At 39.5% G+C, this 26,276-nt stretch overlaps 1 protein-coding gene across 2 annotated transcripts in view; it reads left to right on the top strand.

The window, feature by feature from the left end:
- The window catches only part of tmeff2a (transmembrane protein with EGF-like and two follistatin-like domains 2a), a 118,976-nt gene that overhangs the window by 92,167 nt on the left and 533 nt on the right, over positions 1-26,276 (top strand). Inside the window, exons 5-9 of one of the 2 annotated variants that reach the window (XM_053329213.1) lie at positions 2,062-2,158; positions 12,522-12,670; positions 16,562-16,624; positions 17,676-17,802; positions 23,992-24,150. In XM_053329213.1, coding sequence (XP_053185188.1) covers positions 2,062-2,158; positions 12,522-12,670; positions 16,562-16,624; positions 17,676-17,802; positions 23,992-24,150 — 595 coding nt within the window. The remainder of the gene's footprint in view (positions 1-2,061; positions 2,159-12,521; positions 12,671-16,561; positions 16,625-17,675; positions 17,803-23,991; positions 24,151-26,276) is intronic. The other variant, XM_053329214.1, reaches the window with a different exon arrangement.

Here is a 26,276-nt window from a genome sequence, read left to right as displayed (position 1 = left end):
TGAGGGTGACAGATCCTCACATTTGTGTAAGGAGCTGCAGGTTTATGTGTGTAGTTGCACAGCTGTGCAGTGAGCTAATCACACTTCCAATAAAGGTGGAAGACAGCAGATTGCCTTGGGAGTTTTTACTGGAAGCTGTTGTCAAACTGTGAAAACAATATTGGACAACAAATTCAAATGATGGTGGTTAAAAATGAGAAAAAGATACCATAAGCATATTGTAATTTGTATTTACTCAAGTAAACAGCCTACACAGAGTGCACAAGAGTAAAAGTGAAAAAAGTAAAATGCTTAACAGTTAATTGAACATTGTTACTTTTATTTTTTAATCTACTAAATGACAAAACAACAATCACAAAACAACTGTTATAAAAAAGACAGATAATGCTCCAACAACGGCATCTGAGGAGTAGATAAAAGATGTCATTTCTCATACCACACCACAGAGAAACTACAACTACAATTTGATACACTCACCATCACTCAATCATTTATTTTTAATATATTTTCATCAAACGAGTATAACTTATCTGAAGAAAACTTTAAGACCACTCTGGAAACAAATTAAGCTGCAATGAAACCAATTATGAATACATTTGAATATGAAAAGATGTTATGAAATGCTTTTTGAAGTGCACACCAACATTATTTGGCATTCAGTCTCCATTGGTGGGCTGCGTTACCAACAAAGCTGTACACCTTGTAGTCTGTCCAGCCCTGCGACCTGACGGTAAAGCAAAGCAATGATGTGAATACAGAATGTACATCTTGCCACCTGACTGCGAATGTTCAGCATTCAGAGGACACGCTGCCTCACCACCACTGCTGCCTTCCAACACCTGCAGCTTCAGACGCAGCTTCAAAAGGAAAAACATTGAAAGCAAAGGCAGAATGTTTGAAAGGAGCTTAACATCCTCAGTAAAGGAAATTTTCACTCTTGTAGGCTGCATTGTGTTTTTGGACACAGTCAAAAGAGACGGATGAAGCTGTTGGGATAATCTGACCCAACAGCAGCAAAATCCAAACTGAGAGTTATGCAGCAGGCATATCACATGCTAACGAGATTCAACACGCAGCGGAAGAAAGCAAAGGAAAGTTAACTGACTTTGACCTTAAAATAAGAGTCAAACCCAACTTAAGTTTGACGGCGGAAAATCAGGTTACACCACTCCGCCGGAGTTCTTTCCAATTCATCCAGTGTGTCGCGAGGGATCACAAGAAATAACAAAAGTTTCAGAAGGGAAAATGAAAGAGGCGACACTAGGGAGCAATCCATGATGGCACCGATGTGGGCGTCTGTGCATGTGTGTGTGTCAGGGAGATTAAAGATATGACATGGGGAAGTGATGCCAAATTCCACCTCTTCATCTTCTTTTACGAAGTTGTCCTCATGGGCCCTAGTAAGTTTAAAAATAGAGCTTGTCTAATGGAGAAGAGGGCCGAGGGGAAAGAGAAGAAGAGCGAAAGCGTGCAGAGACTACAGGAGCCCTCTATGGTAGGGGAATGCAATTTGAGATTGGCCAGATTGCTTTTTTTCTCGCGTCCTCCCCACCCGCCCCCCCTTCTCCCCCATGGCCGCTCATGAGGCGTGATGAAGCCACCATAAGCCTGACGCCAGTACCCACACTACCGCCGCCAAGGAGTCGTCACACTCACAGCGCAAGAAAATCAGCACGATGGAATAAAAGAGGGACTCCAAAAAGATCAGCAGGGATTTGAGAGTGATAGATGAGAGCGAGGCAAGGGGAGTTGGGGAGGGAGTAGAAGAGGGTGGAGAATAGGCTGTAAGATTGAATGGATGAAGAAGATCGCTTCAGTCGGATTATGGCGGGATATGGCCGAATGTAAATGCACTCAGGTTGTGCGAGTCTGATTTCTCACGGTCATTTTGCTTTGTGAGAGGTGCATTGTTACGGGGCTTTGCTCCAGGTTTGCACACCCTCTGAATGAACTGTATGGGTTTTAGACAAATACACAGTAGTTACATACAGGAGTCAGTCTCAGCTTGTTTTAAAAAGCCATTAAATGCTTTCTCTCTCTGTCTTTTTCTGTCACTTTTAGGTGGAGAGGGCTCAGCTGAGGCAGGGCAGAAAGAAACGTCCACCTGCGACATTTGCCAGTTCGGGGCTGAGTGCGATGTGGACGCAGAAGATGTTTGGTGAGTTTGCATAAACACAAAAAAAAAAGTCTATCAGCATGTTTGAAACTGTTGTCAAAACCTTATGACACCAGTTGACTTACACAGCTGGACTCCTTTCTAACATTTCCATTGAAAAAATGCCCCCTGTATTTGTAATTTGAAGCATTTTAGTTAGTTTGAACACTCAGAATTCAGATTAGAAATCTTCTTTATACTGCACACACCCACCGCTCAACACCCACTGAGGTTTAGTGCATGGTTGACCATTTCATTTAACCTCAATTACTAGAGCGGAGCACAGAGAGAAAGGAGATTTTCGCTTATTCTGGAAATCCAATTACTATCCTTACAGGACTTGGCAATGTCAGGCCAAAAATGACTTCAACTCACACAAGGAAAACTAGTTCAGAGAGGAAATAACGTTTGTCATGAATTTAACCATTTCTTGCAGATGAGATGGATGCAGGTTATAAGCTCCTCCGCTCACATTAGCAAAGAGGCAGCACTAAAAACATCCTCGGGGGTACATAATAAACATGTGGGTCCAAAGCTCAATTAGATGGAACTGATGAACTGTTTTCCAGCAGCAGACAATATTGCAGCAATGTATTTGCACTCTACAGAATGAATTAATCTTAAATGAACCAACATTACTGTGGATTAGGGATGGTTGGATTCACCAATTTGCATCTGTGCACCAGCATAAAGGTCCACAATATGTGATTGACCTGATTAAAAAAGTGTGCACCGGAAACAATTTAGGATGAACTCATTATGCATTGTTTCTAACATCTTGGCATCAGTAAGATCCAGTATAACTTATTAGTAGAGACCCTATGCCTTTTTTTATTTAGAAATGTGGCCAATGATTTGATATTTAGATTGATTCCTCCCATCTAAAGGGTGCCACCCTCTTTCACCTCCAATGGATTTCATGAGCATGCTACATGCTACAGCTAAGTAGTGGTACAACTCCAAAATGTTTCAGGTGGAACTCTATATTCATTGTTCTGCACATCAAAGTAAGTGGATTATTGAACTCGGAGCATAGGCATGTAAACTGGAGACAGAGAACACTACAATATAAATGACTTGTGAAAAGACCTGTTTGTGAAAGATCCAAGTGTTTCTTTTTAGAGGTCAAAAGAGAAACAGCATAACTGAGATGTTTAAAGAGTTGCAGCACTAGAGAAACAAATATGTAACGTAAAAAAGACATTTATTTAGTTGATTTATGATTTGATGTTTGCTTAAGAAATAAAATAGCATCATTATTCGAAGCAACAAATCGAATCAAGTCAAATCATACCACATCGCAATAGGGTTGAATCGCATCATATCGCATTGGTAGTTGCTTCATACCTATCATTAATGAATCAGTGGCAATACACCATGTTGCATCAGCCTCAGTGATGGAGATGCACATCCCTACTGCAGATTAGAGCAAAAACCAGGATCCGCTCATATCAGCAAAAGGAAGGAATACTTCTAATAAATCCCAGCAGCACCAGTAGAAATTAGAATTGTCCTGAGAGAGTATGACTCCATCTAACTGCTTGATGTAATGGAAAGATAATGTACCCTGGTGTGCAATAACCGTAATGCCAAAGAGCGGCTTCGTGATGCATTTCTGAGTATTGTTCCAAATACCAAACAGCTGGAGTCCACTTCTACTGATGCCACCCACCCATTCAAATGCACCTTAATATTCTACTACAACCCAGAAATGGTTTTAATGGTAATTCTTTAATCCCCCAAAGAGAGAATTCATAAGGTCATAATAGCACAATATACCATCAAAGTCCTGTTACATGTAAAACTAGAAAAACAAAAAAAAAAAAAGAAAATGGAAGCTCGAACATATGTAGCACAACCTGGAAGAAAGACAGTCACGCACATTTTCCACCCCACAATAAGAAGACAATGGACAAGAGAGAGAAGAGGCCATCTCAGTCAATAATGCATCTCGTTAAAAAAGCACATGACAAAAACAGACATATGAATATTTCAGTGCGCCTCATTGTAAAAACGGAAACTACAAGTACTCTTTAATCTTTCAAAAGCCCCAAGGTGTTTTGATAAGAATGTTTCTGTTGAATAATCAGACAGGTAATTGCAACCCAACAGCAGGTAATTTTCATCAAACAGCAGCCAACCTCTGGTGTGGCGTACAGAAGGATCATGTTGATTAAAATGACAAGTTATTCCAATCAGGCAGCAGCTTATTTTAATCAAACAAACCGTCAGTCAATGAGCGGGGGAGAGATGACTATAATCAAAGACCAGGTGAAAGTGATGTGTTTATAATCATTCAATATTCATATTTTCATACAAATAATACAAAGCAATAAATAATTATGTTATTGTGTAAATTAGTAATCTCTCTATCTCTCTCTCTCTTATGATGCTTTAGGATGTGTGGAGCTAGTAGCCTGGTAGTCAAATTAGACTGAAATATTATTTAGTTTTTTAATCATTATTTGATCACACATTTTGTTTGTGTTAGCTGTGATCTGCTGTTGTTTTTTTTCATTTCGCCATAACTAACCAGCGGCAAGTGATATATTAACGTTTGTCAAAGAAAATAATCATTTTAAGACTATTTTTGGAAACAGGCTTTTCTGATATGAACCTTCCATCTATTCCTGAAAGACAGTGTAGAGGCAGATATGTGTGCAAGCCGACCTCCAAATGTCAAAGTGACAGAGTGTTACTGGAATCAGAAATTGTAATGTAATAACTGAGCTTCAAACAGTAATCCTTTACGCTACTCATCACTGAAAACTCATTATTGTGCCACATTATAAAGCAATATGATACTGCCCAACACTGTAGCTTAGCATATACACTGTAAATAGCAACCCAAAATCACCACTTGATGTTTTTTACACTTTGGTTTGTGTATGAATTAAACAAAAAAGATATAATGTGTCAATTGGTGAATCTAAGAGGTGCTGTTTGGTCCAATTTGTTACCTTTAGACAGAGCTAAGCCAGCTGTTTTATTCTCTTTCCAGTCTTTTGTGCTAACCTAAGCTAATCAACTCCTGGCTCGAGCTTTATATTTAAAGTACAGACATGAGAGACAATTCAATCTATTCATCTAACTCCAAGTATATAAACTATCCCCTTAAGTGTAGGTGTTTCTTTCAGGATCAGACTACATGATCATTTTGCCTTTTGAAAGAGTCATTTGTTAGATTAGGCGATTATCATCAGAGCCATAAAGTCTTGCTGTAGCCTAGCCAACAGAGAGACTACGTTTTGGAACTCAAACAATCAGAGCTTGCTGTTTTTTTTCATTGGGAGCATACTGTAGGTGATTAGTTAGCCGCTAGAGAGTGACTTCACCGTTCCCCCTGACAGCACCAATAACACCATTTCTCTTTGGCTTTGGCGTGTTTATAGCTGTGGGCGTAAGAGTGTTCTTTGCTGCTAAGGGTCAACGTTACAGAAGATGTTGGAGAAGTTGTCAAACTAAGGGGGAAAGAATGCAAAAAAAAAAAATCTTTCGTGCAAATGTTTCTGTTATTGTGTCCGCGTCCCAGAAGTTGTCCTCCACTGTGACACATGGGATAAAACAAGCAATCGGTTCAATTACCCAATGCATATTTGTGCCCCCCTCCCTCCCCCTCATCCACCACATCTGTCAGATTGGGCCATTACCAGGCTGATATTTTGTATTCCTCTCCCAGCATAAGTCCTTCTTGCAACACGTCTCTGTTTTCACGCTCAGGCAAAAGAAGATGATGTCCCTTTTTCTTGATCCTCCTCACAAAGCTCTAATTAGCGCAGTTGTTTTTCCCTCGAGGGAGAACAGCCGTCAGTGACCCAGGCACCAGCTGTATTTGAATCGCTGAAAAATCAGTCCAATTTAGAGGTACATGCGAGACTCAAAGAACACCACGATGCAACGAATTAATTACTTGTGAAAAATGTAAACAAATCTGTAAGGCATCTGTAACTCCCGGTGGCAGCGACGATATCCCTTTCTGCCTCGTTGAAGAATAATCCATTAGTTTGTTCTTCAGCACAATTATGACGAGACATTTTTAGATGCGATGATTTATATTTTGATTCAATTTGACAACTTAGACGAATGCACGGCAGTTATGATGAAGGGTTATTGTCATAATGTGCTTTGAAATGAGACTCTGACTTTCACTGAGCAGCTTGGTCAGGAGAAAATTGCTATCAAAGCATACCCCCCCCCACACCCTCCACCCCCACCCGAAAACACCACAGCCCTTTGAGTCTATACGCCATCATTTATGATTCACCATCTGGATTCAAATAAGGGGGACAATGTGCTCAGTGATGTAATCAAAATACTGTATGTTAGTTGAATCTATTTTGGTTGCATTATACTTCATTTGACCCTTCTGTGGCAGAGAGCCTCGCTATCCTTACACCACCCCTCTGAAGCTCCTTGTCCTCCGGAGGCAGGCGGCAGGCAAAAAGACCAATTTACCCCTCAAGGATCAATAGAGTGTCACGAAAACCCATTTAGATCCATTTGTGGTGTAAAACTGTAATTACCCACAAAAACCCATGCTTTCAAACCCATCAATAGCATCCATCGGCGTTGATAGAATTAAGGCAGATAGTGAGCTAGTCATAGAGAGGTGCTGTAGGACACTTGCTGAGCTAACGCTGGATTTTAGACTTCCCGAGAATAGAGCGAGGGGCTTTTCAATGCCGCCACTTGTGTCCTTATTGAAGCCTGTTCTGTGGAGAGCAAAAGGGAAATTCAATGAAAGGCCAGACAGAGGAGAAGTCACAAGGTAACATGTAGGAGGGTGCCACAAGTCAACAGGAAGCCCACCACAAGCCTGGAGTGTGTGTGTGTGTGTGTGTGTGTGTGTGTGTGTGTGTGTGTGTGTGTTTGTATGTGTGTATGTGTGTGTGTGTGTGTGTGTGTGTGTGTGTGTGCATTACTATGGCTCTCTCTGCCTCTCTATTCTCTCTTCTCTTTCTCCCTTTTCCTTCTGCTTTAAAGGGGACATGCTTATACTCATATTCATACTCATACTTTACTCATACCAGATACATAGATTTTCTGTTATTTTTTCTACTATTATGATATCAGACATCTCAAAGGTCCAAAATTTGAGGTGAACATATGTTTAAATGCTGCCTGAAAATCAAAAGCCTCAATGCATCATTCCACTTCCACTTCATTATTGTGATGACATCAGATTGTTTGTCCATAAAGAGAAAAAAAATGAGGAAAACAAGTGAAATCCTACTACTGTTTGTTTATGCAGACTCTCGAGCCACAGGAAGTCTGCCAAGAAGAAGCTTCCAGGAGCTAAGCAATCAGTATGGGCTCATTGGGAAGGATACCTTAAAGAGACAGGAGCTATTACGACCTGTTTCAGACAGAGGCCGAATTGAGGGGCCGCATAAAGAGCCAGTATAAGTTTTCTAGATTGTGAATCATGCAAAGACATTGCAGCAGTAGAGCCCCAGACCTGGAAATGTTCATGACACGTCCCCTTTAACGTTGCTGATTTGTTCTCGCTGTCACTGCCTGTTTCTGTCTCTCTTCCTCTGTCTGTCTGTTTGCCTCTGCCTCTCAGTTTTTTTTTTCAAAAGGATTACAGTGAAATTTGAGGCTAAGGATTATGAAAATCAATGCTATGTTCAGTTGCAATAAGTTTGCTGCTAGGGATTTGTATACAACATGTGGCAGTCAGTGGATATGGTGGCCTCAGCTGTTGTGTTTGTGTGTGTGTGTGTGTGTGTGAGAGAGAGTGGCCTTTTCAGTTGGGAGACAGCAGACAGTCTGGGGGGAGCAAGGGGCTTTGAGGGAAATAATCGCAGTGAGCTAATCAATACGACACATCCTGCTAAGAAAGTACGCACCTCACTCACACATGTCATACACACTCAGACGTGTACACACCTTCTCACACACAATGCTACATTGAATGTAACATTACTTAATCCCTCTGTACCTCTCAGTAGAGTGTGTGAAGGAATGATTTGGCCGGTGAGATAGAAAACGGGGGAACAGAGGAGGTTCGTCACATGACACTCGCTGTCTCTTGCATGTATATGACTGTGCACGCCTGTCTGCGGGTGTCCGGGTGTGTGTGCGAGTAGCATTAGGATGTGTTGACGCACTGCAGTCTAGTGGTATAGTGCCTATTGTGGAGAAAGTGAGAGGCCTCATTAAAAATGTATAGAGCCCAGACATCAGCCAGCGACCAACAGTGGCCTCTCGGGAGGGCTGAGACTCTGAAAGCTCCTCTGCAATGGGAGAACTGAGGAGGAGTAGAGTGCATGTATACATTTACCGTACATGTGTGCAGTGTTTCCTTTTTTTTTTTTGTGCAGTAATTTCCTTTTTAGCTCAGAAGCTCTGAAGATTTCGCTTTGATTAGTTTTACAGAGTTTTACTTGCTGCCTCCTTTCATCCTTAAACTATTCATTTAGATACTTTTTATGATAATGCACACACTCTAATTGCAAGTCCTAATCTTGTCTTGAGGGGAGCTTTTGAAAAATGATAGTCTGTTTTATCATTTTTAAAGGAATATATAAAATATATTCCAGATATCACGGTATCTATTCGTGCAGATAATTTAGCTTTTATCTGCTTTTTGAGACGTGTACTTGTCTAATATCTGGCTTCACCCCGATAGAATTATTTGTATCCTTCTCAGACAATTTCACACTCATGAAGATCTATGATCTGATGTAAGAACAACAAAGGTAAATTTATAACACTGTGGTACACTTCGATTTGTCTGTGATTCAATAGGATTTGATGTTATCTCTCATTCAAGAATTATGTGTAGTTGTGACTGTAAGTAGCTAAAACACCAACATTTACTATCACATGCAGGGAAACATAACCCAAGTGGGATGCATTTTTAATTGAAACTTTTTTTTTTATTTCCAGGACAGTGTTAACCATCCAAATATATGGTAATTTAAACAATACTATACAGGAGATAAACTTCAATAATTGGAACCAACCGGGAGAAGTTAGGGGCCGATGTGGAGTAGCATTAGCTGCTGTCAGCGCACATTAAATGAGGAGAAAGATGTTTATTGCTGGAAATTTTGCAGTCTACAGATTTAATGTGAATATGTCAGGCAGTGTTGTACATGAGTCTTAAATTTCTGTCAGTGTAGGAAAGCGTAGCCAGCACGAGACACACGCCAGAGACACAATAGCTCAGAGACAGTGCTTGTGTGTGTGTCTGTGTGTGTGTCTTTGTGTGTGATAAAAAAGATCAGTTATTGAGAGCTATATCAACTATTGCCACAAAGAATTATGTCACAAAGAGTGTGTCAGATATGTGGTCGAGCATCTGTGACTCTTATATCTTGTCTTAAATTTTACACCCCTAAGTGGAAGAAGGTGGAACTTCATTCATGGTGCACACAGCATTGAAAAATGAAACACTATCCTCATCACTCTGGATGATACACAGAAGACACTGTCGACAGTTTGCTTAAGGATATTTTCTGCATTTCCAAATGAAAACTGTTGACAGTGAAGTCTCTAGGTGGATATCTTAACTTAAAACTCTTCAACTCAATCTCAATACCTACAGATTGTTTACAGGTTATACTGAGAAAATGATTTCTTTTCATTCAAAAATAACAAACTGACCCTTTAAATCAGGGTGTTGCAGTTTCATTATGTAAACCTCTGCAGTGGCAAGCCATTCATACCTTCAGTGCCATATGGGATTTCTGATACTGCGCTCCGTTTTACAGCTGAATCTCTAATGCATAACGAAGCCTTTCTTCACATCACTTTTATTTTGCTGATCCATCATTACAACAGTAGCTGTTACTGCCAAGCTTTCTTCTCAGCAGTACGAATCATCACGGCTGATTGTGAAGGTGTCTGCCTGAGTATGTGTGTGTCTCGGTCTGTGTGTGTGTGTGTGTGTGTGTGTGTGTGTTTCAGGGAGGGGGCATGGGCATATGTGTTGGCGGGTGCTCAGACTGTAAGACAGCTGAATGCCTGTGCTTTACAGGGAGGTTGGCACTAGGGGAAGATGAAAAGACCGGGAGAATAATGACAGATTTATAATTACAGAATCTAGCGTTCAGTGCTACTCAGCAGCGACTGTCTTGGGGAAGGCAATCTGGGTATAATTTCTGCTGATCAGGCCTGCCACACACTTGATCACACACACTACACGTATACCCAGATACACACATACATACTTATGTGCACATGCACTCAGGTGCTCTCTGTCTCTCGCCCCCGTTTGTGGAGATTTCACACATGCAAAAGGAGCCATAGCAGACACACACACACAAACACTGAATGTCTCACACTCAGATTTCATCAAAACTGTGGTGCAATAGCAAATTGCTCTGTTAATTGGCTCAAGCTAAAAGCATCAAGGAAGTGTCTGATTCACAGAGAAATGAATGCATAATGGTCACACCATAAATATCAGCTTCATGGAAGGAAGTAACTGATTCAATATACAGAGAACACAAAGACTCATTTAAAAGTATTATGGATGTTGTAAAGTTCCAAAGTCAAACTCAACAAAGTAATATTTTAATTTTTTAGTGAGGCTTATTGAACTTCAGTGGTGCATGTTTTTCTCTCCGATACTCCAGCTATATCCGAGCTCTAATAGGTTTGTGATTTTTCCAAACACACTGCGACAGTGAACCAAGAGCGACCCCTAAAGGATGAAATAAAACACTATCAAATTACAACATGGGAAACGTAACATGACTTATAAATCATAAACATTACAGATGTAAGCGACAAAATACAGCACAGAAAAGCTTTTAATTTACCTTTCATTTGAACAAACTGAACTTAACGTAATCATCTGTTGTAAGGAGTAAATGCATCAATTCTAAGATAATCGGACTATTACTGATAAAAACTTATAGGAATAACCGAATCACTGCAGTTTACACTTTTTTGCTTAAATGTGACAGTGATACATTAGACAAGACTCTGAACTCGAAGTCAATGCTCTGCAGTTGTGCTCACATTTATCAAAATAATTGTTTTGTATTTTTTTATTTTTCAGCTGACTGGGTTTCTTTGAAGGACTTTAGATTATAGCCCACAGTGTACAGCGTAATTACTCCAGATTTATTCTATTGTACGGGTGAGGGTTAGGGATACCAGCACCAGTACCAGTACCAGTACCAGTACAGTATGTACCAAAACATATATATAGCTAGGTAGAGGGTAACAATTTGGGAACTTCCAAAAAACTCACACTGTAGTTACCAGGTACCTATTCTATTATTACAGCTTGTGTGCATTCTACTGAGCCATAACCTGGAAGTTTGGGAGGAATATACAGTATGGAGAACTTATATTGTAGTTATTTTTAAGAAAGGGATGCTATTATTACAGGTTACAGTATGACTATAAAACTGTTCTGTATGAGATCTGTGTGTTTCAGAGAAGATGGAGTGATGTCTTAAATCTGATGTGATTTTATTTCAAAATGATCTTTTTACCAACATATTACCAGCAAACAGGCAAACTACATTGTTCCTTTATCATTTTGAGTTGACTTAAATAACAATGCAGATATCTGTGCATTTACTTTAAAAACAAAGGTCCAGGCGAAAGTTTGTTGTCATGGATACTGTCAGCCTGTCTCAGCTGTCATTCACCTCACCAGCAAACTTCATTACTGGATGCTCATTTATGGCCTCATCAGCTGCGGAAGTCATCACATCATTTTTCCTGAATGGTCCAGATTTTTTGCTTAGCAGAACCTGTTCTATTAGGAACCGGTTACCCGTATAATCTACATTGACTTTTTTTCTGCAGTGTGTTTCAGCATCCACTGCAATAAGAAAAGCTTATAAGTTACTATTTTTCCATTTGAGTTATTTCATTGTTATCTTAAAAAAATATATTCATATCTCGGGACTTCAGAGTGTTGGATGTTTGTGCTACAATTTCCTCTGCAACACTAAAATGTACAGCTTTGTTATCTACAATTCTTTCATTAGTAATTGCTTCCTGCCATTGTAATGGTACATAATTTGTCAATCAAGCCCTCTGTGCAGTCTGTCTCTTTTTGCAAAGTTAAATCTATTTGCTATTGTGACAAATTGAATGTGCCAAAACCCAATTTGAACAGGATTACTATGCATGGTCCAACATCCTGGCTGAGTGCAAGCTTGACTGTTTTTTTTTATTGTTTGTTTGTTTTGTCTCATTTTTAATCCCTGAATGAATTTGGGTCTGTGTCTCCTGCAGTCAAACACACAGTTTATTTTGCTTATAAAGATGCTGTCATTTTCCTAAATATTTCCAAACTCCATTTATTTTACAATTTGACACAGGTAAGAAATAAAGTGTTAGGAGGTTTATTTTCATAGAAAGAACTATAATATGACATCTTGTTTTGCAGGTGTGTTTGCAACATTGACTGTTCACACATCAGCTTCAACCCAGTGTGTGCCTCAGATGGCCGTTCCTATGACAACCCCTGCCAAGTGAAGGAGGCATCCTGTCAGAAGCAGGAACGCATCGAGGTCAAGTACCTGGGCCACTGCCAAGGTTAGACACAAGTCAAACAATATATATCACATTATCACATATTATATTCTTATCCTGTGAGCTTTGGTAGTTGAAGTGCTCCAGGTCAGATTAAACAAACTCTCTTAACTGCACAAACTTGACATAAACCTTGAGCCTGATGAATGCCATCTGTTCATGAGTATGTGTGAGATTTGATCTATTTCTGTAATCGGTGCCCTTTAATATTGTCATATAAGTTGACATGTTCTTCTCCATTTGTGGACAAGTTTAATTCACAGAAATGTTAACAAAGAGTAAAAAGAAGAATTTCAGTCCTACTGTCAGAAATCAGCATAGAAAAACATCACAAATTAAGTAGTGTCAGTCGTAGGGGACCTGAAACAATTTTGAAAATAATAGAGCTGCCAACGGCATGTCATCATAGTAGCACTGTACTGTGACCGAAATAAAGAGGGAATGCTTTGACACGAACTTCGATGATGATGGGAGGTGCTCAGGGAGAATATTATCACCTATAGGTGAAGTTACTGTACAGTTACAACAGAAGATAATACTGGACCTGCAGCAATACCCTGAGGCAGCGGTCAGTGTGGGAGTTATTTTGTAGCAGCTACTGAAATGACAACAAAGTCTAAAACTCCAAATGCATCCCAATCATGTCATTATAATTATTGATTCAAAGTGTGAGGAAATTTAGGCAGACTGTCTGTTCATGACTCTATAGAACCCTTTCCTAGATTTATTTTGTGCTAAAGAGCAATTTCTAAGTAGTTGGTGAATGTATGTATTTAAGGTCAATACCTAGTTGGACAGTGTATGAAACGCTACAGTAAGTACACTGGGTTTAACTGAAGCCAATTTTACTGACAGCCTCTCTCAGTACCAAGTACACAAACTTGGACTTGGCAAGGTGGACACAAAACAAACATCTGAGGACGACAGGACGTCAGCTGCAGCAGCTGCATTCTTGCTGACAACAGCATCTTCAACACACCTACCTGACTATACTGCGACCAAATAATCTCAACTCCAAGCTCCACTAACACAAAAAATAACCTCATTAACAGAGATATGCAGTAAATGGTGTTATTCAGTCTGTTATATAGCTTAATAAAATCAAACAATGTAGACTGATCTGTTCATTTTAATACATTTATATTAATTGAAATGTGATGATATCTGTACATATAGAACCCCAGAGGCAGCGCTGTTATTCTGTTCATTAAAAATAATGAAGCTTCATTTTAAATTCAAACTAATATAGCAGCTCATTGTTAGATTTAATCTGTGAGACCAACATTTATCTTCCAAAAGTATCAAATATTTAAAATATCAAAATGCTACAGAGATATTAGAGCTGGATGTAAATCACCAAAGAGCTGCACAGATCAGTTCATCAGATCATGTTCTTCGCTAGATGATGACGGGTGTTGATCATCATGGTCAAAAGCCGGACTGCAAGCAGGTGAGATGAGCAGCCGGTCTCATTCAGCGAGCAGCTCTGAAACATCTCCAAAAATGCTGGAGCAAATATCCAAATAGGTGTTATTTAGATAAACTGACCACATATTGAGAATTCAAATGGTTTATTAAAACTTAATAAAACGACACATTAACAGTTCTATAATGAAAATTACGACAGCATTTGGCCTGACTCAAAATCTCCACCATCACTGCCAGTTGGTGCAACATGCATTCCAGGATACTTGGCAGTTTCAAGCACAGCCTTCATCCGACCAATGATGCAGCATCATCACTCAGTCAGTGAATCAGTCATTCAATCAGTCAGTCAGTCAGTCAGTCACGGACATTCACATGTATAGCGCCATTGTTGCGGTCCAGCCAAAAACAAATGTGTTCATACAAGTGGTTTTTGCATGAGGCTTATGAACTGTGAAAGACACAGAAACACCTTCACATGCACAGCGGAAACTGTCAATCTCTCTGTCTGGGCAGGTGTTCACTTCAAGGTGAAGTGAGGCCATGAGGGAAAATGAGGCAGCTTGTGGAGCTAAATACAGACAACATGAATTCATGTGTCGCTCCAGCTCCAGCTCCAACCACATTTCGTAATTGCAGATATTTTTACTATAATCATATTTTGGCATTGTGTGCAAAGATAATCCTCAAACTCCCACATAGCCTTCCCTGCTATGTATATTGATAATTTTACTGAATGGTAATCCCTTCTTTTTAGTGTAGTATCTATTATTTGGGTTCAGTATTTGTTTCTTACTGTTCCAGGGATAAAGTTGTTTTATTAATCTGTGTGGTTAAGTCCCTAAAGTGAGTCATTATTAATCCATGTGGGAGAAGACAAAGTCACTTAATAATTCTCCTTTTGAATGTTTTTATATTTTATTTTCTTTGTGGTATGATCCAACGACATTTTAATTTGTCCTCGTGTTGATTCGCTTTAGCTTTGGCGTTACCAAACTGGTACTGCTAAATCTGACTGAAACTGCCACTGGGTGGAAATAAAGGCAAAAAAAACTTTTCCACATTCAGAGTTCAGACAGGAGCTCAAATCTCAATTGTTAGCAGCTTTTATTGTGTGTGAGTACATTTGCAAGCATTTCGACTGGTTCTGTATCCTCTGGGGACAATTGGGGGCAATTGATTGAGATGTGAGAACCAAGATGAAGGCTTTGAGAAGTGATGCAGGGTAAAGCAATCAGGGGGGCTAACCAGCTCTGCAGCACAAATAGAAATCTGTATTCCCCCATGTTACACCCCTTTGGGTCAGAATACCCTGATCGATCTGATCAAGCTTCCATTTCAAGTAGTGAGAGAAACAAATGTCATGAATTGTGTCATGAAACTGGGGGATTTACACCTCTGGAAAAAGTAAAACTCATATTAGCAAGGATTCAAAGTGACACCTTGACATTTAGATTGCTGGTTTATAATATTTCCCCCACGTATCATCTGTCATATTATTACAAAACAGCTCTACATTTATTTCTTCTTCTTCTTTTTTTATAAAATATTCTGCTTGCTACAGTCACTCATACCAGTCTCAAGCAATAAAAATTACTGATAACCTTCATATATTGATTGGTTGTTTTTTTTTCATTTATTTCACCAGCTCCTCCACTTAACCACATATAAATCAATGTTGTATAATTGAAACCTGAAGTTATCATCAATGTGTGTGGAGCTAGAAAAACGTCAAAAGAAAAAAAGAAAGAAAAAGGAAATATTTTCATTGTATTACTCTGTTTCTTTTTTTTGTGGTATTTTCCCTCTAAGCACAAGCACAATTAATTTAATCTTTTTATTAGATTGTTCTTAAGTGGATGCCATAAACATACACTGAAATGCTGCTTTGTGTTTTTTTTTCTTCTTTTATTGTGCCTCTGGTATTCTAAGAGTAAATAAACAAATTAAATAAGTAAAAAAATAAAAAAATAAATGAAAAATCCCAGATGCCAGCACATTTCTTGCCACAGTTCTTGCATCGTGACCGTGTACTTCCACAGACTCCATCCATTTGAGGGAGTAAAATTCATGGACCACTGAAATACTTGAATTTAATAATTGTTATAATAAAAATACAATGACTAGAAAGACATTTTGTCTCCAGCATTGTGAAAACAGAATTCAATGCAACAGTAAGGTGAGCAAAAATGTATTATTCCCTCTGATCTTTTCTCCTCGACTCTCCTCTTTTCTAACTTATCTTCAGTATAATACATTATGGAAGATGGGTTCGTGACGTTGGAAGAGAGTTGTTCACATTTTGTACGCATTTACTAGACAAGAGCACTACACCCTTTGTTGAAACGATAATTCATACCCGCTCTGGCATCAGCTTGACTGTGTAACTCCTCATGGAGAGGGTTACAGCTTTTGGAAAGGCTTTACTGACCTGACATCAGTTTTAATGTGTCTATGTGGCCTTTCCAGGCGACATCATATCCGGGAACAAAGGCGGAGGAGATGGACACTTTGCACGGACCGACATCACAGGTGATTGCATGTGTGCTGGTGGCGGATTGACGAATGAAGTTTAGCGAAAGATCAGACAGGAAGACCATCTTTTTTTGCACACTCACGTTTATAGTTTTATTTCTCATCCCTCAGTCATTCCGATCCTTCTCACCGCTCATACTGATCTCTCTCACAGCTCATGATTTCCTTGCTGTCATTTCTCGGGCATCAATTAAGACGTCAGCTGTTCACATCACCTGGTCACATCTAACCATTAGCACCATGACACTGTCTTTTTAAATGTTTTCTCCCTCTCTGCTTAGTGCTTTCTTGATGCTGTTTTGCGCATCCCACCACCTCCCCATCACCGCCCAGTCTTCACAGATTCATCAGTGCATCACTTCATCAACCTCATCATCCCGATCAGTCTCAGCAAAAAGTCAGATTGAAGTCGATTGTCGTCAACCCAACCGGTCAAGGCAGATGGCCGCCCACTTAGAGCCCGGTTCTGCCTGAGGTTTCTTCCCGTTAAAGGGGAGTTTTTCCTTGCCGCTGTCGCCAAGAGCTTGCTCATGTGGGAATGTTGGGATTCTTTAACTTAAATGAAAGAGTATGGTCTAGAGATGGTCTGTGTAAAAAGTGCCTTGAGATGACTTTTGTTGTGTTTGGCGCTATATAAAGATTGCTGTTCAGGATTGACATCCTTCGATTCAAATCGCCAAGCGCCAAAGACTTTTTACAATACTAATCATCAATATCATCTGTATAATAAACAACTCTTTTCACTTTATTCTCTGGTCTCTTCTGATTATAATAACCTGTGCCAGCACTCAAATATGAGTGGTGGCACAGCTGTGACTCAATTCTGTTCAGTTCTTATTGTCTATCGCTCTCAGACCTTTCCTCTCTCCGCATCCATTTCCATCCTGCATTTTTTTTTGTTGTTGTACCTTTTAGTATCCATCGTGCCCTCTCTTATCCAGTCTGCATCGTTATTTTACTATACATATATACACAGGCGACCATGAGCATGTGTGCATTCATGCGTATTTACGGGTTTTGTGTATCTGTGTGTGTTTATCTTTTGTAGAGGACACAGATGACCCGAGGAATGGGTTGGCCCGCGGCCTGTACATCCCCTGTCCAGAACACTACAAAAACTACTGCGTCCATGGAGAGTGTCAATACCCCAGTATTCTGGCCCAGCCCTCCTGCAGGTACACACACACACACACACATTCCAGTATTACTACATTTGTGAGGACCAGTGGTGGCTGGTTATTTGCTTGAGTGAAGCTACAGGGACTGAGGGCTTTCTGCTTTCAGCAGCTTTTCTCTGGAAAACACTTTTAAATTCATTCAAACATTAAAAATTCAACATTAATCCTGAATTTAAATGAATGTCTTTATTTCATAAGCATAATGCAAATATTGTCTTAACTTGTTGATGATATTCTGCTTAAAAGTTGATCGCTCTTGTGACAGTTAAGCAATGCAAATATGATAAGTGTGTATCATGTCATCTTGCTATTTACAACTCCCTTTTTGTCACATTGTCACCATCTGCTAGACTGGCACAGTGAAGCTAATAATGGCTAATATTGTGTTAATGGCTATATGTAGGCACAGTGCCAGTCAAAAGCTTGGACACACTTTCTCAATCAGGAGAATTTGAAGGCCGTAAAACACTGTATGTGTCCTACGGCCGCCGCACTACAGATATAAAGTAAGTAGTAAACAGGAAGAAGCTGACTAAAGTCAGACCTCAAATTTCCAGAATGTTTCCCCCTCATTTGATAATACAAATATCAGACTGAACGTAATACAGTATTTCATCCACTGAGTGGAATAAATTGGCTAAGTGGCTGAAATTCTATGCTTCTCTTACAATATAATCAGCAATTGTTGATAGCACCAATTATTCTTGAATCCTATTATTTTAGTTTAGGGCACTGTCTTCTGCGTGTTGAACTGTGTATTTTGTGGCTAGGAGGACCCCCATTAGGAAAGAGAATAGAAAGTAGATTCATTTGTGTGATTAATTTCAGTAATATCAAAATGCTTGAAAAATAAAAACTCCTTCATATGCTCAAATATTTAATGGTTATTTATTAAGCTCGCTGACTCTGAAATAAGCTTTCTGGCTGGTATGACATTGCACATGCCGTCCGCCACTGGTGAGGCCTTTGGCGATATAGCGAGAACATTTTAACATAATTTAACAATCAACACCACAATATTGGAGGACAAGGGATGACATTCCACCTTACAGTTAGATAACTAAACCCGGTTTCTAACTATGTAATATTTACATATAAATACACTGCCAAATTGAATTATTGATTATTAAATCATAAGAAATTGAATGGATTTTAAATAGCCAGCAATCAATAAGAGCATTTTAATATCAGCTATTTATGGGCTACAGTGCATTGATTCTTCTCTAACAATAAATTCAAATGTATTTATGAGCTATTATTGGCTGCAGTGTTTTCAGTAACTGACTGCTTTATGGGTATACACACAGCCTGCCTAAAGCAAATGGATTCAGACTACTTCTGTCTTTTCATGACAAATTTTAATGATATCCTCCCTCCCTCTGCATCTTTAATCTGTGGACACCAAACGAAAGTGGTGTAATGTAAGATGGCTAATCAGTTGTAAAATTTAGCAATTGCTAGGCGAGTGCTGGAGCCCATTTATTTTGTAATCAGGCTTGTTTATCTTGTGTAATCTTGTGCTGAGAAAGGGGAAGTGTTTGAGATCCCTGCTGCTGCTATTGACCAGTCAAATATGCTGCGCTGCTTCAAATTAATCCCATGTTGGATTTCTCACTTCTTAATGAGGATGTTGGTTTTTCCTTCCCCGCAAATTATGATCTTGTTTTACAAAATACAATTTGATTTGGTGGTGATCGCATCTTAAGAACCCACACTTTGTAGCTCTCTGATGTGCCTGCCAGTTACAGTGCTTGGCTGTAAACAATCAAATGAGCTGTTGTGAACATAATTGATGATTGATACCTTTGAGGGTGTCATCAGTGGCTTCCCAGAAGCTATGGCAGTTCAGCAGCCAAATGAGAGTGTGTAACTCCAAAAACACTATAATTTGTAAGCTAACAAGCATGTGCAATTCCCTGTTGAGGATCTTCAAGAATGCCAAATCCCTTAACACTAACCTTAAAGTTTCTGGTGAGGATATTTTTAATATGGATCAAATGACCGTACAGTTCAGTGTGAAAGGGATCACTGTTAGTGGTAAACTCACAGAGAGACATTTACCAATACTCCTCTTCAACTCTCTTATTATCTTCTGTTTTCATGTTCAGCAAATGTGCTGTTCAGGCTGACTCTCACAACTCTCACCAGCATCATTTCCAGTCACAGCAGGTGGCTGCTTTCAGCAACAAAGACTAAAATATCTGATAAACTCACTGTTAGCTACCTGCCTAGCACCAAACTGCAGACAAAGTTAGGAACTAGCTGAACAAAGTGGATAATTTAGGAGCTAAATGTTGGTGGAGACCAAAACAGAGCTACTTCCTGTGGCCAGAAACACAACTCAAAATAAATGCTAACATGTCTCTGTGTCTGCAGGATGTGTAAATAGACAAGAACTAACATATTAGTGGTATCAACTTTGTAAACAAATGTTGTGTCTGCGTTGTGCTTAAAGTTTGTTGCACTGCCCCAATTAGCCAAAAGCATTTCACCAAACCTTGACCTTTATTTAAACCTCACAGGTTTTCAATCTATTACAACTTGAATCTATTTTTTCAGGTTTTCAGCATCATTTCAGTAACAATAACTTTTAGTTCTCACCAAGTTAAGTACTGAGATCTGGGAACACTGCAGCATATCTCCAATGTAGTTCAACAGGGCAAGAGGGGAGAACCTTTAGCTATCCAAACCATTTACTGGTGGTAACATCTTAAAATGAATCAGCAAATCTGAAATAATAACCCACAATAATGCCTCACTACACTAAAAGAACTGTGTGCTCTTGAATTGAACCTGGAAGTTGGTCTGTAAACTGTAGTTTGGATAATTATTTTCTCTTCTCGCTTGTGTTTTCTCTTTCAAATATGTCTGGCTAACTTTTGGCTTTGTTTCTTACCCAGTCCAACATTTGTTTGGGTTTTCTTTTTCAATTTCTTTAGTTATATCCCTGCATTCCTATATCCACCCATTATTTTTGTGAGTCTGATAGTATCCAAACTGAAAGAAAGGATAACCAAAACCATGAAAATACTTATCCTCAATAGCATAAAAATCTTATTCTTTTTTACAGCCTTTATTTGTTAGTCCCCTTACGGCAAGAGGAAAAAGGAAAGAAGGAAACCGGTAACAGCAATAGCAACATTAAGACATTTGATTAAGTAATTAAATAACAAAGGATAGATTTGGCCTAGGGAAAGGTATACATTTTTTATTATATAATCTTTTTGTATCCTCTCTATGTCTTCTTATTTGAGCATATAGTCATATCTGGGCCTCATAAGTACACATAGCAAATGCAGACACAATTCACACACACATTTGCACACACTCACAGGACAGCAGTCACACAGGTGCAAATGACAGCACACAAGCAGTGCACATACATTATTCACATAAGCACCATTCACATAAAATACACTTGAACACAGGGAGCAGAAACAGGCGTTTACATAAAGGCGCATTGAGAAATGGTATTAAACCCCCCTCTGACCGCCACCAACCACCATCATCTCCACCCCACTCTCACACACACAGTAAATGTACATGTGTGCCGCTGCCATCTTTTACAGACTGATAGTGTAGCAGCCAGGGGGTCTTGGTATCTCTCGCCCCCCCACCTCCTATCTCTCTCCTTTCTCTCTAACCTCCTTGCTCTTCTCAGCTTGCCCAGCCAGACATTCTTCATGCATACAGAGTAGTGCTTAGCAGAGAGGTAGTGTTGAAGGTCTCTGCTGCCCCCAACTGGTTATAAGAATTGAAGGTTGGATCACACTGTGGTCTCTACAGGAGTGGTGTATGACTGCATGCATGTGTGTGTGTGTGTGTGTGGAAACAGAGCACAAACCCTAACCGGAACAAGGTTGCAATGTTCATCTCACAAATTTGGGATAGAGAATATAAAAGAGACTCTGTGTGAGTTTGAACGTGTGTGTGTGTGTGTGTGTGTGTGTGTGTGTGGGTGTGTGTGATCCAAACAAGGATATGCAGGTGTTGGTGGGTAACAACCTCCCCAGAGATGGGAAAAGCAGGTAAAGAAGAGGGGATGGAGGGAGACAGAGAGAGAGGGAGAGAGAGAGAGAGAGAGATTAAAAGGGGGACCATTTTAGCTCGTCTCTGAGGACAAAGATCATCTCCATTAGTCTCTCGCTCTCTCTCTGTCTGTGTCTGTCTGGCTTTCACAGACTATATCCACCCTAAGCAGGCTAAATCTGAAAACCCTATTAAAATGTGAAGAAAATATACATTTTCTTGTCATGCTAGAGTCCCTCAAAAATCATTCTTCATCTTCTTTCGGTCACCAAACAACAAAATTGTTGACCTCAGCCAACATCTGGTAAGGAGCGAGTGAGGCAAAAACCATCACATTAACATATTTTTCTCTTTCTATTGTCAGACGGCTGAGCAAACATAAAATAGTGATGTGCTTGTGCCTCATAAATGCTACCAGTTAATCAGGCAATCAGTAAACATCTGGGCCACTGAGCTTATGACGATGGAATCATTATTTTATGATTACAAATCTGTCATCTGTCAAAATCAATATGGCCTGATGACAGCACCTATATTGTGTGATTGGCGACATGCTTAAAATGAATGATCACAGAGGTTCCAGCCCTGTCTGGTTAGGCTTATATCATGATTTTCCAAAAGCTCTGTTTCTCCCGTTTAAAATGTTAGACTTGCATTTTCAGATAATGGCCACTAGGAGTAATCAGTGACACAAAATTTGCTTCCAATCTGAAATCAAGACTTACCCCGGCCAGAATCCAGATTCTAATGTAAAACTGTTCCTGTACTGTCATGGAGGGGAGAGGAGTGTGTCATAATTAGTGTTTTACCTTTTACTGAATTGCCAAATTTTAGACTTTTTTTTGTATTTTCTGTTGATTTTATAATCAAATAGTCGTATTAAGACATATTTAGATTGTAAATACCAAATGTTAATTGTTTTAACTTAACGAATCAAAAGGACACGCACCAGGACTAAAGGCTCGGTGTGCTTCATCAGAACCTCTTGTCGGATGGTCAAACAGCTTCACAAACCTCCGTCCCCGACACTTTACAACAGATATTAGAAGTGACAGAGCTAACTTTCCGAAACAGACAATCCAACATTCCCACCTACTTCACACAGTGATTGGCAAGCTGTGAGAGTCTGAACTTCTGACTCCAGCTCTCTTTATTCATTTGTTGCTAAATTCAGTTCAACGTGATGGATGACTTCAAGGAGAGACTGTTGGAAAATATTCACCTTTATCCCCACATTTATAGATTTGAAGACTTTTCACTCTGAATTCAATTGTTGCCATTCTGAACCGCTATCGACACTTTTACTTTCAGATGATGTTGACCATTATGTTGTATGACCTGGTTATTTTCCACCATAACCCAGCCTTTAACACTGGTATCTTTGCCAGCCCCTCAGTTTTAAAATGTAGCACAGTGGTGGATTTCACAGCACCACTGCAAAAGTCGAAAGATGGATTATGCATGATCAGACCGTGTCCTACTTTTATTATATGCCCCACAGTGTATGATAGAGAGTGACGTACTTATTAGTCACATAATTATTACATTGAAGTAAATTATATTTTGCCTCGTCTACTATACATGACTACTGCTGTGCAATCCCTGTTATGGAGACGGATCACAGTGGAAATGGCTTGGATAAAAAATGGTGGTACCAAAAAATAAAGAGACAACTGAGCCTTTTTTGTCAGTTTCCCTAATGTTGTACTCATTATCAAGAACCTCCAGCGACATTAGAAACTTGCAGGAGAAAACACAAGTAGCCTACAGTGTAGCTTCAGCAGCTACTAAGCGTGTGCCTTTAGCATATTAATGCAGCTTTGGTTTGGACTGTGGGCCAAAACAAAGAGAAAATTATGTGTTTTCAAATGTAGACACTAAATGTGAATACACTTGTACTCTCTCTTTCTCTCTCTCTCCCTTTACTCACTGCTAGCCCCATCAGTCATGTTCATCTAGACAGCCACAGCAAAGAAAAAGCATTTGCTACACTGTCACAAAAAAGCATTGTTTAAGTGCAGCGTCTTCATAAGACAGGTGCAGCATTCAATTAGAGACACAAAAATTAACCTGCCTGTCAGTGCAAAAAGAATGACTCTTTCTCTCTCTTTCTTCTTACTTGTGCGTGCGTGCGTGTGTGTGTGTGTGTGATCCCAGCTGTCACTCGGGTTTCAGCGGCCCCCAGTGTGACACCAAAGAGTACAACGTGCTCTATGTGGTGCCAGGCTCCGGCAAACTGCACTACGTCCTCATCGCCTCTATCATTGGAGCACTCCAGGTGGTCATTATCTGTGTGGTGGTGCTCTGCATCACCAGGTGAGTCATGCCCTAACAGACACACACACACACGCGCACACACACATACATACGTACAAACCCAGCTTACTAATGAGCCCCCGAGCAGTATTTTCCATGTTGAGTGTATTTGGGAAGTCACAAGGGTGGGTTTGGTGCTCCTGAGCCTGGAGGAAACAGCTAAAAGGTCACCTTGCTTTTGCACCACAGAGACAAAGTACTGTCACTTTCCCTGTGGGCACAGACACACACATAGACGACAACAGGGCAGCATGTGTGTACAAGCCCAGGTACACAGTAATGTCTGTGTAGGCAAGCATACCTACTCGATTTTGAGCAGGCGATTTGTATTCACAGTACAAACCCGCCCACACACCCACACACATATATAGCCTGCAGCTTGTCTGCCTCCAGCTGACCTAAGCAATTTATGACATTTAATAAAAGATTTTTGGGCCGAGACAAAACTGCTCCTCTGAGCAAAGAATGCGAGCGGGAGAGACAAAATGAGAGAGAGAGTAGTTGTAAAGAGGCAAGGTGAGAGGGTAAGGAGAGACGATAAAGAAGAAGAGAGAGAATTATAACACTGAATACAGTCACAGTGCCATTGATGTGTCCTGCTGCTCAGCGATATCCTTATCCTTATAAGCAAAAAGAATATGTAGAAATACTCATCCTTGTTAAAGTCATTTTACCTGTTTGAGTGGAGTCTAGACAATGAAGAAATGTATAACCTGAAAGAATGAATCTGCACAGTGACTCACCCACCTATCTGTGTTGACCAGACTCAACTATGATTCATGTATTGTGTTTTATGAATGTTGCTGGAGTTTCATGTGATGTCCACTAATCATAAAGCTGTGCCATTCACCAAAAGGACAAACAGGTGGGAGTGTAAAAGGTCATCTCTATGTTTTGTCTCCCGTACGTAGCATTCTGTCATATCTTGGAAAAGGTCTGCTCAAAGGCGGTCACTGCAAGATACCATGTTATTGCCACATTATTCTATATTTCTCCCACTTTCACCAGATGCTATTATATAAAAAAAAGACCAAAACCAACAATGTGTCAGCTTATCTCTCAAAACTTTGGGATCCCATTGGTTCCTACTGAAGGCATAAATCCTTAAAAAACGATCACAAATATATTATTTAGGAAATACACCAACATAAGGGCGTACTTTTCAAAATCCTGTCCTCTTATCATCTAGTTGCATAAATCTACATGAGAGAAAAGAGAAGTTCATAAAAGAGTCACCTTCAGTTAATACTTTATTAGCTTTATGAGCAGCAGTGAGTGCTGCAGTGACGGTTTTTGTCTCTCAGGCTTAATTCAGGTTGACCTATAGTCTGAGAGGAAGACTGCAAATGCTTCTCAGGGCTAAATAAGTACATTAACCTTCTCTGAGCAGTATATTTATTTAATTTACATTTAATTTATTTACTTTCACAAATTGTACATCAACCAAAGACAAGGCAATCAAGGACAGTTCTCTTTTTTTGGTAAAGATTCAAACACAAAGATCTCTATTAATGAAACCAAAATTATTTGTTTTTTTAAAAAAAAATTCATATGGTACCATTAATTATGAAAGCACAATGACCAATTTCATCATAATTTTATATTTGCTAGATTGATAGAAACGTGCTTAAATGCAGAAAAGAGCATTTACATATTCTCAAACAACAGTACATTTTAAACAATTTGGGGGACTATTTTTCACATACACATTTGGTGCGCTAGTGAGTATTTTAATCAGTACAACCATGTATGTAGGATTGTCAACAGTGTCTATGTTTGTTGTAATTTAAAGAAACATGTCACAAGTGTGACTCATTAACGAATAGGTTCACAATCCTTTTTTAAATCTGTCAGACGTCCAAATGAACATTGAAACACAACAGTTTTTGTTCGCTGTAATCATTTTTCCTTTTCATACCAGTTATTACAAGATCCGTTCCTAACACTGGGGACCAAATTCTCATTCCTCACTGTGCAAAATTAAATTCCAAAGTTTGAGTATCAAAGTTACAGTCTTTGTGGTATGAAAGTTCCTCTTTGTCTTCCCCAGATAGCATTTCTACGCTGAGCTGCTGGCAAGGAATCATGACAAAAGAGGGAATTTTGCACTAAAAAGACTTCGGAAA

The sequence above is a fragment of the Scomber japonicus genome, chromosome 11 (assembly GCF_027409825.1).
Source record: "Scomber japonicus isolate fScoJap1 chromosome 11, fScoJap1.pri, whole genome shotgun sequence".
Classification (NCBI taxonomy): Eukaryota; Metazoa; Chordata; class Actinopteri; order Scombriformes; family Scombridae; genus Scomber; species Scomber japonicus.
Note: the sequence above shows the minus strand (reverse complement) of the source record. Positions and strands in the feature narration are given on the sequence as shown.